The 17668-nt window shown below is 38.7% G+C and overlaps 1 protein-coding gene across 3 annotated transcripts in view; it reads left to right on the top strand.

The window, feature by feature from the left end:
* The first annotated feature begins 5128 nt into the window (after positions 1 to 5128).
* asic1c (acid-sensing (proton-gated) ion channel 1c) overlaps positions 5129 to 17668 on the top strand; it is a 90379-nt gene continuing 77839 nt past the window's right edge. The window contains exons 1-2 of one of the 3 annotated variants that reach the window (XM_044218199.1): positions 5138 to 5568; positions 5827 to 6766. In XM_044218199.1, the coding sequence (XP_044074134.1) occupies positions 6212 to 6766 (555 nt within the window). In that variant the 5' untranslated portion in view covers positions 5138 to 5568; positions 5827 to 6211. Of the gene's footprint in view, positions 6767 to 17668 lie in introns of all 3 variants that reach the window. The other 2 variants (XM_044218198.1, XM_044218197.1) reach the window with 2 other exon arrangements.

Raw genomic sequence — 17668 nt, 5'->3', positions numbered from 1 at the left:
GGTTATAAAACATGTCAGCTTCTACTGACTTTGACCACACATACTTTTTTATCTTAAAGCTTTTTATTCCCCATATCTCACTTTATTGTAATTTTCTAAATTCAGTTGGACATTATCTCATATATATCACTGACATACCAGTAAAAAACATAAGCCAATAACACAATTCAAAGTTGTATCTATCTTGTCTGATGTGTGTGTTCATGTGTGTGTGTGTGTGTGTACTGTGTATGTTCCTGTATCAGACATTTTTCTGTGTGATTGATGACATCCAAGGCACTTGAAGGAACTGAACACAAATATATATACCTTTTATCGTACAAACACCTCTCTCTAAATGGTAAAGCACTTATCATACTCATTTATTACTATCATATCAAAGCTTGGCACAATTGTATTGGCTTTAAACATACTACTGAGGTTCCACATATCATAAATAATCTTATAATAGGTGTACAGTGAATGTGAGAAAGTTACTGCAACATCACCGTCTATCAAGCAGACTATTTACGTTGTAGAGTGTGAAGTAAATTGACAGTAGTGTTAAGGCAAACACCTGAGAGCTCTAAGCAGTGGAGCTTTGCAATAGCAGCTTCATCATGGACACGTTTTGGGTTTTAAATAGCTTTGGACTCATTAATTAAAACTTTTAGCAAGTTGCAGTTATTTATTTATATTTTCACAAAACAAGATGTCATGTAATAGACACAAAACACCTCTGCCCACAAAAATACAAACATCTGCTGTGGTTTAAGCATTAATATATATTCAGCCTAAGAAATATGGCATATTTCAGTGAGCAGCAGAGAAGAAATCCATCCATATTATTTGTTTTCAGGTTTTACATTAAATGCTTTTGCTGTAAAACTTCACTGACCTTCTGATATTCTCTTAGATTTACTAAAATATCTGCTTTTATTTATTTTTCTATAAGCAATGGGTACATTTGTGTTGATGAATGACACATTAGTGTTACAATTTGAATATTTAATTATTGCCAAATCCTTTAGTACATTGCCATTCCTGTGTCCAGGGTCTTGGACTCCACAAGTGCACAGCAGATATTGAGCAGTAGATCACATATGAATAGGCTCTTATCTCAGACAGCTTTTATGCAAGGTCATATGCAGCAACTGCCACATACATTGAATAGCAGCCATTGGTTGACTGTATTGTAAAGGCCATCTTTTTCTCTGTTGTCTGGCAGATTTCTGCTGTTTGCTTGTTTCTCTGTGAAAAGAAGATGGGAAAAAAGGTGAGTGTGTGTGCACACATCTGCTACCTCGCTATGTCTGTCTGACAGTCACAGAAAAAGAAAAATGTTGGCTGTTCTGTTTATCACAGCCTCTCATATCAACATATTGCTAAAGGCTACAAGGTGTGTTTTATTTTATTTTTTTGCAGGGTTTGTCACTTAATAGAACAAAGCTTAGCTTGATACCTGCAGTGATTACTCTGTAGTTGCCAAATGCACAAGTTGTTTCACAGTCTTGTATTCAAATATACCAGTTTGTGTTTCTGTGAACATATCTACACTCAAGCAAATGTTAGAGGTTTATAATTTTGCCCCTTATTGAATGAGCAATTCAAAACCTTAAGGATAAAATTTGTTTACCTTAGCAATAAAAGAAATGTTTGTGATACGGTACAGATGAAAAAGGGTCAGGAACATTATTTGCTGACCAAAGTACCATTGCGAACAAAATAGTTGTTTTTTATTTCTAATATGGGCTACACACATCTAAACTACTGTAGACATCAGGTTTAGAAAGATTTTTTTTTACATTTAAACTCAAACAGTTCCCATCATTGACTTTTTTTTAGTTGCACTGTACTTGTGAACGTATATAGTAAAACAAAGTGCTCAGACGCTGGGATAGTTCTAAAGGGTCACACTTGCAGTCTAATCTGTAGTTCAGGTTGTGTTTTTGCTCCCTCAGTGCATTGTTGCATCTCTGCTGTTCCTTCTTTAACTTCATGATGTATGTGCTCTTAAATGTCAACTTCTTCACTGCAGGGTTCAGTTCCTAACAGGGCAATCTGTCCTCTGAGGTGCTTGCCAAATCTACATAACTTGGGTAGCACAAAGAATGACTTACTGTAATTGCTCCTTTTAGCTGTACATCATATCAGGGTGGTTTGCTTGTCATAAGAATTTTCACTGAACTATAGTAATTATAGCACATTACTTTATATCCAACATCATTTAGATCCACATAGTGAGAGTGGCAACAGTACTGTTTTCACTAAATTAAGATGTTTACTTGTCAAATCAGGTTAAACTTTTGTTTAGAATATTTTTCCAAAGCTTTTGCAGCACATCTTTGTTGGCAACAGACACACAGCGCAGCAGACCAGCAGTGTGAATCATATTGTTTGTGACTATGCATTATGAACCAACTTAAACTGTATCAATCTTGTGAAGAAATAAGTCAGATTAAAACTGATTTAAAAGAAAAAAACATTTCCCTTTTCTTTCAATTATTAGAAATCCTGGTTTCAGTTAGCGTTCCATACAGTAGCTTTTGATCACATTTGATCATTTTAATGTGCATTATCCCGGGTAAAGCTTTTGTGGATTAATAGACAACACATTTCTTGGATGTGCAAATCTGACCTATGCTAAACATGGAACTGTAAACTAAAAGGTCTAACATTTATACAAAGTATGATCAAATATATAGGACAAAGGAAGAGCACAAATTATGAGTAAGAGCTGAATTGTCTTTAGTGCTGTATTAGGTAGGCACACATATAAAACTACTGTGAATTATGATTTTAAAAAGTAAAAGCTCCTCACACTTGTCTAGGATGCATTAGGGTCAACTAGCCTATATGTGTTATTGCATTTTTACAATGTTAAGTTGCTTTTACAAACATATCTGAACTAGTTAACAGTTATGACATTGTGTCAGTTATGAAGAAACAGACTAGCCACTAGCCTATAAGCCACAGGTGTTTTAGGCCTGGAATTTTTCAGAACATTAGTTGATGATTAAAAGTCAAATTCAACCCCCCCCCCCCCAAAAAAAAGGAGTGCAGTGCCTCAAATATTACCCCTCCTTATTAATATTCACTGCATTATGCTGTGCATTCTACCATCCACTTGAAAGCCAATTACTGTTGAAAAGTCCAGCATTTTCATCCTGCAATCTGCAACAACAGACATGCCTGCCAGTATGAATTTGGAATTTAAGTTTGCTAATCTTTACACAAGACAACGTTACCCAAATGTAAAGAGAATGCAGAGCGTGAAGAGTATTTGCATTCTAATACTGAATATGGAAATTGAATGTTAAATTCAGATTTATGCAACAATGATGACAACAATCACTGTGCTCTTAATATTGAATATTTACCGAGATGGGAATAAATGTTAGTTTCACTGAAGACAATTATTTATCACAATCTACTTTTTATTGAGGTTTTAAATCGTTGTTCAGTTACTGTGAAACCACACATGTAGTATCATCACTGTAGTCACAGGATTTCACCTCGGTGTTTCCTGTTTTTCTCATATAAAGGGTGAGGTTAAATCTGACGGGACACTTAATATGGACGCATTAGGTCAGGTTATAGTCAACCCTCTGCACATCCACCATGCTCCACAAACTGGTCCAGTACTGAGATCGTCCCTTAGACCTGCCTTTATTGTCTAAGAGACCATTAATGTCTTTTCAGCAAACACCACTACAGTATCCATTTTCTAGTACTCCCTACATGCATATTTATTTGTGTGTTTACTTTATTCTCATTGTAGAGTAGTATCTATAAAGTACCATAACCATTCAGCAAAATCCATACTTGATTTCTGTTTGAGGCAGTAACTCAAAGGTAATTCCATAGTGAAGGGTTTTTAGTTTGTCAGTGTGTGTCAGCAACATTGACTTACCTGGCAATGTTTGTGAATGAAGACATATTAAAACTCAGTGAAGGTCTCAGATGTTAAATGGGCACAGCATCACCCATCACTGTAAAGTTTTTTTTTAGCACATTAAGCATTATCATTCATGACTGAATACAAAGGAGTGCAGCTGAATTTTATACATTTTAAAGTATAGGAGGGGATTAGCTAGCCTTGAATCAGGCATCAACCATTTGTAAATTCAAACATCTTAATCAAGTCAATGACATTTTGACAAGGAATAGTACCAGATATATTTAAGGTGTCATGATGTTATGAGTTATTAAAAGTGGCTCAATCCTGTTTTGATTTTAGCTTATACTGCTTTTGGGTGGAAGAAGCAAAAAAGGCTGCTGTCTTGTAGTTTTGAAATTGCAATACCTCAGACATTGTTCTAGTAGACCTATTCTGAGTCTTAGCATTCCCTGTCAGGTAAAAAGACTGTGATAGGCGGATTCATAACCACAATAGTCTATCACTTCAGGCATCATGTTGCATTTCCTTCTGTGAGCATTTTTTAAATTGCATCTCGACTGTGACAATGTATGGTTGACATTGCGTTTCTCAGAAGTTTATGGATGAAATGGTTCACGTAGTTTAATCTGAATTGCATACCTCTATAGTGTTGTGGGTAATGGTTGCTATGGTCTCTGTGCCTGGTTACTAGGGCAGAATACTGATTTAATCCTCAAGGGCTGTGGTCATATCCTTGGCAGTTCACCTATTGTTATGATAATAAGACATCCCTGGGTAGCCAATGAGTAATAATCTTGTTTTGGTCCTGGGAGAAATGAAAAGGTTTCTCAGAATGGTGTGGTGACCACCCCAACCCCAATATAATAAGCAACTCCATTACTGGTCAAGCCTGAAAAAAACCCAACTCTCGTGTAGTCAGAAACATCAGAAATATCAGAAATACTGATTCTGATCTAATTTAAAATCTTTATGTATCGACTTCTCTTGTGACAGCATGGGTTAAATATTTTCAATTTTTTGTACAATGAATTATATGTAATAATGAAGAACATATTTAACCAGATGGTTTGGGTCACATATTTGCTTGCTTTACTTGTTTGCATTGACGTATGCCAATGCAATAAACATGCAACCTGTGGCATTGTTGTATGCAAGCAAACATGTTGGTGACAGAGGCTGTGAAGGTGGTGTCCAGATTGAGAGACTTCCCCTGTGAGCACAGACACACAGGCAAAGCAGCCATTCAGCAGTGGGATGGATCCTGACTACTAAAGAGGAAGAGGGAGAGAGAGGGAGACTGAAAAAGAGAGCGAGAGAGCAAGAAATGGGGGAGTGGTGGGAGAGAGAGAGAGAGAGAGAGAGAGAGATAGGAAGCGAAAAGGAGAGTGAAAGGCTCCACACGGCAGAATATAAATCTGTATGTTAACAGGACTAAAGCTGGAGGTCTCGAAACGGCTTTAGTGGTTATGGTGGTGGGGGTGGCCATAAAGCATCAAGAGGTGGTCTTCCCTATTGACTGAGGATCTGTGCAAATAAGGAAGTGGAACCCGTGGATGCTGTGAACGCCGGTTGTCAAGCACAGTGGTGGGCTGGTCGGAGGTCTCTGACCCCCTCATTTTCCTTTCTGGAAGAAAAGAGAAGAGCAAAAGAGAAACGAGAGGAAAAAGGAAGGTGGCAGCGAGGGACCAGTGAGCCATTTCTCTCTTTATTACCTCCATTCACAAAACCATTGCATCCCATTATCATAGCGATGTAGAGGCATTCTCTCTGATTAGAGGAGGAAGGGTCCCATTGACTGCTGAGGCTTAGCACCTCTCTCCAAACGCCAGCCCTTTTCATTGCAGCCCCCCCCCCCATCTCTCGCCTCTATCCTTACGTCTGCTATTTTCACTGTTCTTCTCTCTTTTCTTGTCCCTTGTATTCTTTTCCCTTTTCACACCACTCAGGAATCAGGAGGCATTGCGTTTTGGTAGAAGTGGGTGTTTCTGGAGCTGTCATTGTGTTTGGTGCCGCTACAAAGGACAGCTGAGCAGGGAGTGAGAGAGACAGCTTTGGAGATAATAAAATAGCAGCCTGAAAGAAAAGGGGGGGGACCTGGGACTACAGGAACAGCTGACAACCACTGGAAGGTGAATTGTGATGAAAAGAAAACTGTTACAGAGACTGACAACCATTTTAAGGTAGCTATTTATTGAGACCATTACCACTTCTTGAGGCAATAAAGAAGCAGTGTGCCAAACCAACACTGCCGGTTGGGTTCTGCTATTGCTGTTGCTAAGCAAAATCTTTAACCTGAAGTTCTTGGGGAGTATTGAGCATCACTCTACAGCCATGAAAGGAAGCTCAGAGGAAAGCATTGAAAGCATCAGGCCCTCCAACCTGCAAGCTTTTGCTAACATATCCACCCTACATGGCATGAGTCACATATTCGCCTATGGGCACATGACATTCCGTCGGTTTCTATGGACTCTTTCCTTCCTTGGCTCACTAGGGTTATTGATGCTGGTCTGCATGGATCGAGTGTCATATTACCTGGAGTATCCTCACGTCACCAAGCTGGACGAGGTGGCGGCGACTAACCTCACCTTCCCAGCTGTTACTTTCTGTAACCTCAATGAGTTCCGCTTCTCCAGAATCACCAGAAATGACCTCTATCATGTGGGAGAGCTCCTGGCCCTCCTGAATAATAACTATCAAATAGCTAACCCACACTTGGCTGAGCCTGAAGTTCTGGCTGCCCTGAAGGATAAGGCAAACTTCCAGAACTTCAAGCCCAAACTGTTCAACATGACTGATTTCTATAACCGTACAGGTCATGACATCAATGACATGCTACTGCAGTGCACCTTTCGAGGAGAGGATTGCTACCCGGTGAACTTCACCACAGTAAGTTATTCATGCGTACATGCTCTGTTATCTTAGCATGCTGTAATCTTGCACAGTATGTTTACTGTTCTATTTTCTGCCAGACCGGACAGTCTGTCCCTTTCTTTTTTGTTCAGATGAGCTTAGACTGAGTTTTAATGTTGCTTTAGCAATTTATTTGAAACAGATGCCTGGCTTAAATGCATTTGGTACTCTAATATATTCCAGTGTTAATGGTGTGGTTGTTATCTCTAAAGTGTTTTCAGTATTTACAAAGCTGTTGTTGTAGGTGTTGCATTGTGTACTGTAGTTGATGCTTGTGCTGTGCAAATAGTATATAATAGCAAATAGTGCATAAAACTTGCAAGGGGGAAGGTCTTAAGGTGAAATGCTTTCCCTTTTTTTTGCCATTACTGACTCGTTTAATGATCTCTGAAAACAGCTTGGCTTCCAAGAAGATGGAAATCATTTTTGTTAGATGTTGTGTATCCCTATATCTTGAGGAAACACTTTTTTCCCATGAGGTGTTGTACTAAGGTCAATTAGATGGTTTAAGCATGCATACAAGCATTTGTTTTCGCAAATATGATGCTTTAATAACACTGTTCAAATCAAAGCTCGTAACTGATTATTGCGTTGTTATGAGGTTGGGGTCACTGTGCTGTTGTCATTATTTGCCTACCTTGTTTATTCTGATCATTCAAATATCAATCAGTGCTGCTCTAAATGATCTGTGTCAGACAAGTTATTTCTCAGTAGTCAGTGGAAACAATGTAATGCTTGTTATGCATTTCAAATGTCTTAACAAAACTGATACTTCTACAAAGATTATTTTAGAGATCATTCAGAAAAGGTGCTATGGTGCTGAGGTATCACCAAGCAGTCATACTGTACTTTGACTCATTCTTCACTCCATTTGCCTTTATATCCAATCAAGCATAACGCTTCATTCACCACACAGTATGAATGAAGTTCACTAAACTGTAAATAGTTTGTTGTTTTAACAATGAATCCTCATTCATTGAAAGACATTGCACATAGCTGATAATACATGCCAATTTAACGGGGTATTAAGTTGAAAAGTAGTTTGAAATAGACACAGTAACATGAATCTGGCCCCACAGTAGTTTCATGTGTTAATTAGAAGTAATGGATATATTAGTTATACAAGAGACCTGGATCTAGGTGACATCAGACAATATATCCTTGTAAAGATCTTAACACACTCAAGTACTGCACCTGCATTATAATATACACTGTGAGATGTGGCTGTATATTTTTAAAAAGTGACACTTACACAGGAAGTATAGGTTGGCCTTAATGTAAAGTTTGGCCATATAGTTGTTATTTTTGTATTTTTACTGAAAAGAAAAATATCCCAAAAGAGTAAAATGATGTAGTTCCTGAGCCATACTTTAAATGGTTAAATCAGTGCTACAATTAAATCAGCATGATAAAAATATCAAGAAAATACGAAAGTGCTGTTATTTCACTTTAGGTGATCTGAAATTCATGTGTATATGATATTGCTCAAAATGTTTTTCCTGTCATGCAACCTGTGTTCTCCACTCTTACTGCTATCCAGAATCAGAATCAGAATCAGAAATACTTTATTGATCCCCGACGGGAAACTCTTTTGTTACAGCAGCTCACTATCACGTTACTGCACACAGGAATAGAAGTACTAAGCAAAAAATACAATACACTATAATACAGGTCAGATAAATTACCATGTACCAAGTGGGTATACGTTTAAAATTAAAATGTGTGTGAAGTACAAAGTGGGTTTACCGATTGATGATAATAATACAATGTAATAATACAAGTAGTAAGTAATAGTGCATGAACTGTCAAGTTAAGTGTAGCCTATTAAGATTATAATGACACGGTGGATATTGCACAGTAGTAACAGAAGTATGAATAAATATCAATAAATAGGGAATTTTAAACTGAAAAGAGTATATTGCACAGGAGTATTAACACAGAATATTGCACAATTATGTCAAGTATTGCAGAGATGTTAATGATCAATGTCCAGTTTAATGACTTAGGGTCATATAGACTAACACTTAGAGGGAGGCCACAGGCAGGAATGACTTCCTGTGGCGCTCTGTGGTGCTTTTTGGGGGGATGAGTCTTCCACTGAAGGTACTGCTTTGTTTGACCAGCACATCATGGAGTGGGTGGGAGACATTGTCCACGATGGCATGTAGTTTGGCCAGCATCCTCCTCTCTGACACCACCGCCAGAGAGTCTAGCTCCCCCCCACAATGTCACTGGCCTTGAGTGCTTGAGTGTTCTTAGCCCAGTCCAGTTTATTGTCCATGTGTACTCCCAGGTACTTGTAATCCTCTACCATGTCCACACTGACCCCCTGGATGGAAACCAGGGTCACTGGTGCCTTGGCCCTTCGTAGGTCTACAACCAGCTCTTTAGACTTTGTCGCATTGATCTGCAGATGGTTCTGCTCACACCATGAGACAAAGTTCCCCACCACAGCCCTGTACTCAGACTCATCACTACCGCTGATACATCCCACCACAGTGGAGTCATCAGAAAACTTCTGAAGGTGGCAGGACTCTGTGTGGTAGCTGAAGTCTGTGGTGTAGATGGTGAAGAGGAAGGGAAAGAGGACAGTCCCCTGAGGGGCCCCAGTGTTGCTGACCACGCTGTCCGACACACAGTGCTGCAGACGCACATGCTGTGGTCTGCCAGTCAGGTAGTCAACAATCCAGGACAGGAGGGGGGCATCCACCTGCATCGCTGCCAGCTTCTCACCCAGCAGGGCTGGCCGGATGGTGTTGAAAGCACTGGAGAAGTCAAAAAACATGATCCTCACCATGCTTGCCGGCTTGTCCAGGTGGATGTGGATGCGGTTCAGCAGGAAGATGATGGCGTCCTCAACTCCCAGCCAGGGCTGGTAGGCGAACTAAATGGGGTCCAGGAGGGGTCCGACCATGGGCCGCAGCTGTTCCAGGACCAGTCTCTTCAGGGTCTTGATCATGTGGGAGGTCAGTGCCACCGCTCTGTAATTGGAGCCACTGGGACGCGGTATCTTCGGCACAGGAACAAGGCAAGATGTCTTCCACAGAATAGGGACCCTTTGAAGACTCGGGCTCAGGTTGAAGGCATGTTGAAGGACTCTACATAGCTGGGGGGCACAGGCTTTTAGCACCCCAGGGCTAACTCCATCTGGCCCTGCAGCCTTGTTTGCAGTAATAAGTTTAATTGGGCTGTTCCATTACTATTAGCCCATTTTATTTGAGTGAAATAGAGACCCAAAAAGCAGTATGCTTAGCCTTCCTTGGCTTACCCTGGATTTTCCATTATTTTATTTAAATGAGTACTATACATTGGTCAAAAAGAATATAACAATAAAGATGCAGTTTAGGGATAGACAGCACTGCAATATCACTTGTTTCTGTTTCACTTCCCACTCTTAGTTTGAGACATTTTATTCTTCTCACTGTGTCTGTGTCCTATATCCCATCTCTTAAAGTGCATGTTTGGTGGAGTAACACCTAACTTACTTATCTCTCAATTGAGTCTGTCCACTCTCAAAAATACGATTTCTTATCTACGTCGTATCTTTAATCAACCCTGAAAGAAATCCCTGCAGATGGCCAGTTTTTAAGTGACTGACTCTATCATCTTCAGAGTTGATCAAAACTCTCCTCTGCTGTAGGAGATAAAACACTAATTTAATATTGCTGTTCAATATTATTTCTTTTCAATATGTGTCACGAATATTGTGATTTAGGAATGTCTCCATTTACATGTTTGTTTCCAAGCAGCACTCAAGAGTGTCTTGAGAAACAAATCATTCATGGGAAGCTAATTGCTGTTGTATTGCTTGATTGAAAGTTCTTGCAGTGTCAAATGAGCTGGTAGACAGTTAATGAATTTGGTTTTGCTGCATGTGTACTTGTTTTTGTTGGGCACATTTTGTGGTCCAGCAAACTGTGAACTTTCACCTGGCCATGAATTATTGGCATTAGATTTGAACAGTCTAGCATTATGCTCTCAGTTTGTCAGGACTTGGATAAATGCCAGTGTACCATACCCATCTAGCTGAGTGTTTGGTGCTGTATCTGATAATAATGTCACACAACTAACTGCGAAGACTGAGGCTTGCTCACTAATAGAGAAACTGAGTTCATAATCATCATAATCATAATCATCTCGGCTACTGTCTCTTAGAAATCTTGAGCAGAAAACATAAAATCAAGACATGTTTCTAATATACCAGGTTGTATTTTGTTGACTTTATCTACTAATATGTGTTCATGTTGTTTTCTTTTCCAAACACAGAATCACTATTCACTGGCAGTATACTGATATTTAGACAACTACTACAGGACATTTTCAATTACCCCACAGACATGTTGAGAGGAAGATTTACAATGCAAAGGACTGTGGGAGTGATGAACTTTGACCTTGACCAAATGAAGGAATAATTCCATTAAGTCTGGGATATGATGCAGTTGGGAAACAAAGCAAGGCAAGGGGAGAATGGCAATTTGTATTTCCAATACCAATCCCTCTTAATGATTTTATAGGGCATATGTTACCAATGTCATGAAAAATTTAGATTTTTCGTGTGGACCATGGCCCGATTTTAAGAACATTTTGGACCACCAGTTGAAATTTAAAATAGCCACTTGAGCTTGTCAAAACATGAAACAGTATCAAAGAAGTTAGCTCTCTCTCTCTCTCATCAATTCCAGGGCAGTATCTTTTAGAATACCGTGGTCTTTACATAAGTAGTATATTCTGTAACCTCCAGATTCTTATGCTTGAATTTCTTCCACAGTGAGCTCACTCTTCAAAATGATGAAACACATTTAACACATTCTCTTTGGAGATGTGTAAAAATCTACCTTCCAGTTAGAAGTGAACCAGAGTTCAAATCTTCTCCTGAAATCTTACAAAAGCTGCTTTCCATCCCTGCTATAATAGTAATCCTGAAACCTCGACTAAGGCTTTTTATGTTTAAAGATCATAGTAGGATTAACCAGATTTTGTCACCATATCAACAGTAATCCACCTAAATAGTTTAATTTAATGTACTGTGGATTATACATACATCTTACAGCAGATTTATATTTTTTAGGTGGTAGTTGAGCTTAAATGGCTGTGTTCCTGTCAACAAAATGACCTTTATCAATATGTATTTAATGACTTGCTGTGTCTCTGAAGGGCCGCATGAGTAGCTTAACACTGTATGTAAATGGCACCTCAGTCGATGATAGACTAAGCTAGTGAACAAGAGGTCACTCTGGGCTACATTTCTGTCCATTTCTTACAGTGTATAAAATCAGTATTCATCATCACATTTTGCTGAAGCTCAGTCCTTAAGATGTGAGTTGTCTTTCATCTTATCATCCAGATGACAGCAGGTGCCAAGGGGATGAAACATGGCAACTGTTGAGACGAGGCTGACTGACACAATGTGACTTGTGAATCTACACATTGGATATTTAAGTTTTTAGAGCTAGAGCAAGACGTTAAATTTCCATAGCCCTAATATTGTTGTCTTATCACAGATACTGTGTGCAAAAATAGGATACATAGTGCAGTAAAACAGACTTTAAGTAATTTAAAAACAGTCATTCTGTAATTTCATTGTTTGCAGTGCAGGTTCTTTAGTTGACAACACTGCGGCAGTTGAGTTGGCAGAGTAAAATATCACAGTTCAGCAGATGGTGATGCAGATTCTGTTAATAATAACTATAATGATTTGCAGTAAGAAACTCTAAAATATATCTGTAGGAGCCATAATATAACTGACTGAATAATTGGGTTTAGGGATGGTGCATCAGGTCTCATTGGGTTGATCAGCGTTCTGTTCTATAAATAGGAACCGATCTTTGTCTTTTTTGACCGCTGAGGCAGCTTGTTGCTGCAGTAGTTACTTGTGGTTCTATAGGTTACTGTTCGTTTGTTTATTATTGGAAATATGTTCACATTTAATGGACACTAAGAAGTTTAACAGGAGAAATACTGTAAATGGACTGAGTGTTCAACTGGAAAGTTTGTCTCGGGCTATGATTCATCAGACACGGTAATCAGCGTGTCAGTTAGGTCATCCGTGGTGCAGCACCTCAGTGGCTTAAGGTGTTGGCTTAGCCTCTACAATATCTTTGTCCCAACTTTTTGATAACCATGTTTAGAGTTCCTTGAAAATAACATTTAGTTTATGAATATCAGACAGTAGGGCTTTTTCACAGAGGACATATTGGCGGTGTAACTAATAACTTGCAGCTGCATTTTGTTTGAGTGTAGCAGTGCTAGGACTCTGGAACCTACATAGAATGGAGCCATCATTAAAGCAGCATTAACTGATTTTGTTGTACTTGGGGGCAGGGGATCAAACTATAAACCCAATGCTGACTATCACCTGATAAATTAGTTATGGCAAATGTGTTCGCAAACAGTTCTATATTTTCACATCCAGCAGACACGGAGCAACATCAGCAATCATTTGGAGCCATCTGATGCATGTAAGTCCGATATTCCCTATCCTGTTAGCTCTGTTTTGGTCTCCACAAAGTCTTTTTATCAAGTGAGAAAAATATCAGGCTCTTAAGCTGCTACATACTCCACAGTGTTCAGCAGCTAGTCCCTAACTTTGTCTGCCGTTAAATGCTGGGCAGGTAGTGCACAGTCTGTTTATCAGAGCTTTTTTGCCAACAACAGCTGCCTCAAAGTCAAGTGATAATTCTCTGCAGACTCATCATATGTGTGGCCCCTTTATTATTACACATGGTAGTTTGATCCATTACAAAAATATTGATTAGTGCAGCTTTAAAGTTTTTTTGTTACACATAAGCTTTCCCTGCTATGTCTGTAGGTCTGTGTATTGTTGTTGGGGCATTTGTACTCCCAAATATTGGCATTGGCTGCCAAAATCCAGCATCAGTCAGGGTATAATCTATGCACATGCTCAAACCTGTTTACATATCTTCTTACCATGTGTACATAGTCATAGGCAGACACAATACACAGTGGCATGCCTGCAGTCAAGAACATGGCAACTGATACTGCCACATGGAGCCTTTTGTACACATACAGGGATACACAGTGAGAGCATGTAATAAAACTTCACAAAGCTACTTCCCATGAAATAGAATTTGCAGCTGTAAAACACCAAATCCACAAACTGCACCATTTGGTTTTGTTAAGTGGGTATGTGGGCTGACTTTATGGATCAAACCTAACTTCAGAATTCAGCTGGTGGGAACAAGTAGTCTTTAAATCTGCATCATTAAGTTGATCAGTTTTAGTAAAAAAATTAATTAATGTATCCGCGCACTACCACCTGCTCGGCAACAGCAATTGATATGTGAACATGGTGAAGGGAAGCAACATTGGAGAGTGTCAGGAAGAAAGAAAACAAGACGCTCCACTGAATAATGTTTCATGAGTTTCTCAAGAAGTGATGAGTAGAAGAGTGTAGCAGCTGTACTCTGTATAAACTCGAGAACAGAGGGAGATGGGAAAAGAGGAGAGCATGGGAATAAGATAACTTGTAAATATATACTATGAATAGAGTTAGGTGTGATGCATTTTTTAAATGAAAAATCTATTACCATTTTCTATATTTTTCATAGCAGACAAAATATCTCCTTGCACGTGTTCTGACAGTGGTTTATGGGATTTAAACCATTTACTGGGTTAAAGAGATATTTAGCTCACTCAGTGGTGCAGGTTCGTGATGTGGACGCACACATGCAGATGTGTTAAGAGTTGTTTCTTTTACGGGCAAATGTCAGCACTAAGTACTTCATTAAACATGCACTGTAAAAATTAGTCATTAAAGAAATATCTTTGGGCAAATAGACATATTTTGTCCAACAAGCCTTGTAAGTAATCCTGTCAGCATTAAACTGTCAACATTAATGGTAATATAATCTAAATTAACAGCATTTATAAGCAAAAGTGTGTACATGCTCAACTTCATTGGTGAAAATATAGACAGGGCCGTTCGGCTGTGGTCTCAGAGTGAACAGTATGTGTCCTTGTTACAAATAGTGGATCCTTTGTCACATTTACTGTAGGACATGTTTTAGAGTGGAAATCACTAAACAGTCTTTTAAATTACAAGTCCTTTAAATTACTTATTGTGGATCACCAGTCCCCTGCTAATGTTTACAACCTTACCTGTAACACTAGGGTCTCCATTACTTAGAGTAGGACATGACAGAGACCCCAAGAGAGAGAATATCTGTGTGTGTGGTAAACAACAGTATGTCTTAGAGGGAGAAGAGTGGTTACAGAAAAAGTATGAGCCTATTTTTCTCTGCCATTGTTTCGTTCACAAGTATCAAACCAGATCTAAAAATAAATGTATGATGCCATGGAAAAAGGCGGCTGTAAATGGGAAAAAAACATCATTACATTCAAGGCAGTTACTTTGGTGTTCAGTAATGTTCAGCTAGCGTAGTTTAAATGAAGTACCTCCTGAAATCCACTATACTCAAATATACGGTGTATACCCACCTCCGGGTAGAGGGCTTTACTGATTACCTACCTGAAAATAGCCAGTCTCACTGAGCAAGGCTGCAACCAATCATGTTACAATCTTTCATGCAATCTATGGCGTTAACTGCTCATGGGAGGCTTTTGTTCCCTGGCTTTAGCATGTAAGGCAGTGCCTCCATTCAGGCAGTGTACTGCCCCGGGGAGTTGCGCTGTCTTTAGGATAAACTTAAAGAACAAAAGTCCAAACAAAAGTTGCTGTCATTCCCTAACCCGCAAGCTTCATGTAAGGGTAAAATTCAATTAAATTCAATTTTATTTATATAGCGCCAATTCATAACAGAAGTTATCTCTTTGCGCCTTTCCTATAGAGCAGGTCTAGACCCTACTCTGTATAATATTAATTACAGAGACCCAACAAATCCCACCATGAGCAAGCATTTGGCGACAGTGGCAAGGAAAAACTTCCTTTTAACAGGCAGAAATCTCGGACAGAACCTGACTCAATGGTGGGTGGCCATCCACCGCTGCCGTGTTAGGTTTTGAGAAAGAGAGAGAGAGAGAGGAGGGGTTTGGGGGAAGGGGATAGGATTAGGGAGGCACAATGCAAAGACCACATAGAATTTATTTTTATAAAAAGTATATGTAAAGGTTAACACTTTTAGCAGGCTAATTGTGCACATGCACAATTACAAAATTGTGTGTATATATATATATATATATATATATATATATATATATATATATATATATATACCCACCTACAAAGACACCACTGCAGCACCCGACTACAGGTGAATTAATCCGAAGGACTTCTGACCAGTGACTGAAGCAAGCCTGGAAAGTAACACATCACTGCTGCAACAACAGAGTACGGAAGAAATTAGAGGCCATGTGTAATTATTTTTATGGTTTGTTTAATAGTAATGACTGAATGATTATCTTGTGATCTTGACCTAACACAAGCTTGCTGGTTAGAAATAGTTTATTTAATGGAGATATGAAATAGCAAATCTACATTATTTAAACAACAGTTACAGGAGACTGATATTTAAATTCATATGAGCAAGAAGTTTTATCTTCTAACCTACCCAACATCAGCAGTAACATTTTTGCAATGTGACAAATATTTGACTGACTTTCACTGTCATCTCAGGAAAGGCTGAAACTGTCAAACTTGACTGCAGTTTTTGTCATTTTCACAAACCTAAGCTGGCTACTCTCGTCTGCATTCCAGTCAGGGTGTGTCAAATGAGCCTAATCTCTGCCTGAGATTGCTTTATGTCACAGCTCACATTTGACATCGGCAGATAACATTAGTTATTACAGCCTACTGCTGCTGCAACCAAACGACAATTCTGCTGTAATATCCCTAAAATATTCCTATAGGGACTCATGCTGTCCTGTAGTAATCACAAGTTAGTTTTCTAGTGACTTTAGATTACACAGAAAGCTATCCCTGACAGGAATTGTCGTATGTCTGGTGACGATTACTACATGGCAGTCTTGTGTATTTTTATCCAGTGATCGTGAAAAGACAGTTTTGGTTATGTAGAGATTATTGTGATCACAAGAAAACAAGCTTATTATTCTTTCATCATCAGTACAAAATAATACAAATAATTACAGCCATGGCCTCTGCGTTCCTCTGTACTCTGTTGTTGCTGTGACAGGTGTTACTTTTCCTGGCTTGCTTCAGAAATAGACTGGGTGGTATAGGCAAAGTTAATATTGCACTAATTATCACAGCAGTGGTAATTAATGCAATAGCAGCAGTCTCACTATCGATTTGAGAAGATATTTACTAAGATACTCAAAATATTCATAAAAAGTCAAAGTCAAACAAATGCATGCAGAGATAATTGATATGTCATATATACAGATATAAAGGGCATTGGTAGTCCAGAGCCAATTTGTATTTGGTCAATCATTACATTTTTTTCCCATTTATTTGTCTTTGGCTACAACTGGCGGATGAAACTCAGAATCTTTTTGTTTGATGTTCACCATTCTTTCTTCTTTCTCTACTGGACCACCAGATGTCAAAAAGGCTGCATTTAGCTCCATTACACTGGAAACAGCACAGTAAACATATAACAGAAGTTAAAAACACAAAAAATAGCATGGAAGTTCATTCTTTACTTTGAGAACAGTATGTGTAACAAAATAATCAATACTTTTTAAATTAAATGAATTGTTTTTCCTATTACAGTTTTTTGGGGGGGATTTTTCAAAACACAGGTCTAAGATAGAGGGTGTTGTATAGATTGTAAAGCCATTTGAGGTGAATTTGTTATATAAATAAATAATTTACTTGATGTGTTGACAAGGTTTCAGCATTTTAAACCAATAATGCTGACTAAATAAAGGCTTTTAATATAACTTCTCTTTTTGCTCTGCCTGTGTGTTCACAAAAAGTGAATATTAGAGGTGGCATGATTG

This window comes from Siniperca chuatsi, linkage group LG13, assembly GCF_020085105.1.
Source record: "Siniperca chuatsi isolate FFG_IHB_CAS linkage group LG13, ASM2008510v1, whole genome shotgun sequence".
NCBI lineage: Eukaryota > Metazoa > Chordata > Actinopteri > Centrarchiformes > Sinipercidae > Siniperca > Siniperca chuatsi.
The sequence above is the reverse complement of the archived record's forward strand: the minus strand, read 5'-3'. Positions and strand labels throughout refer to the sequence as shown.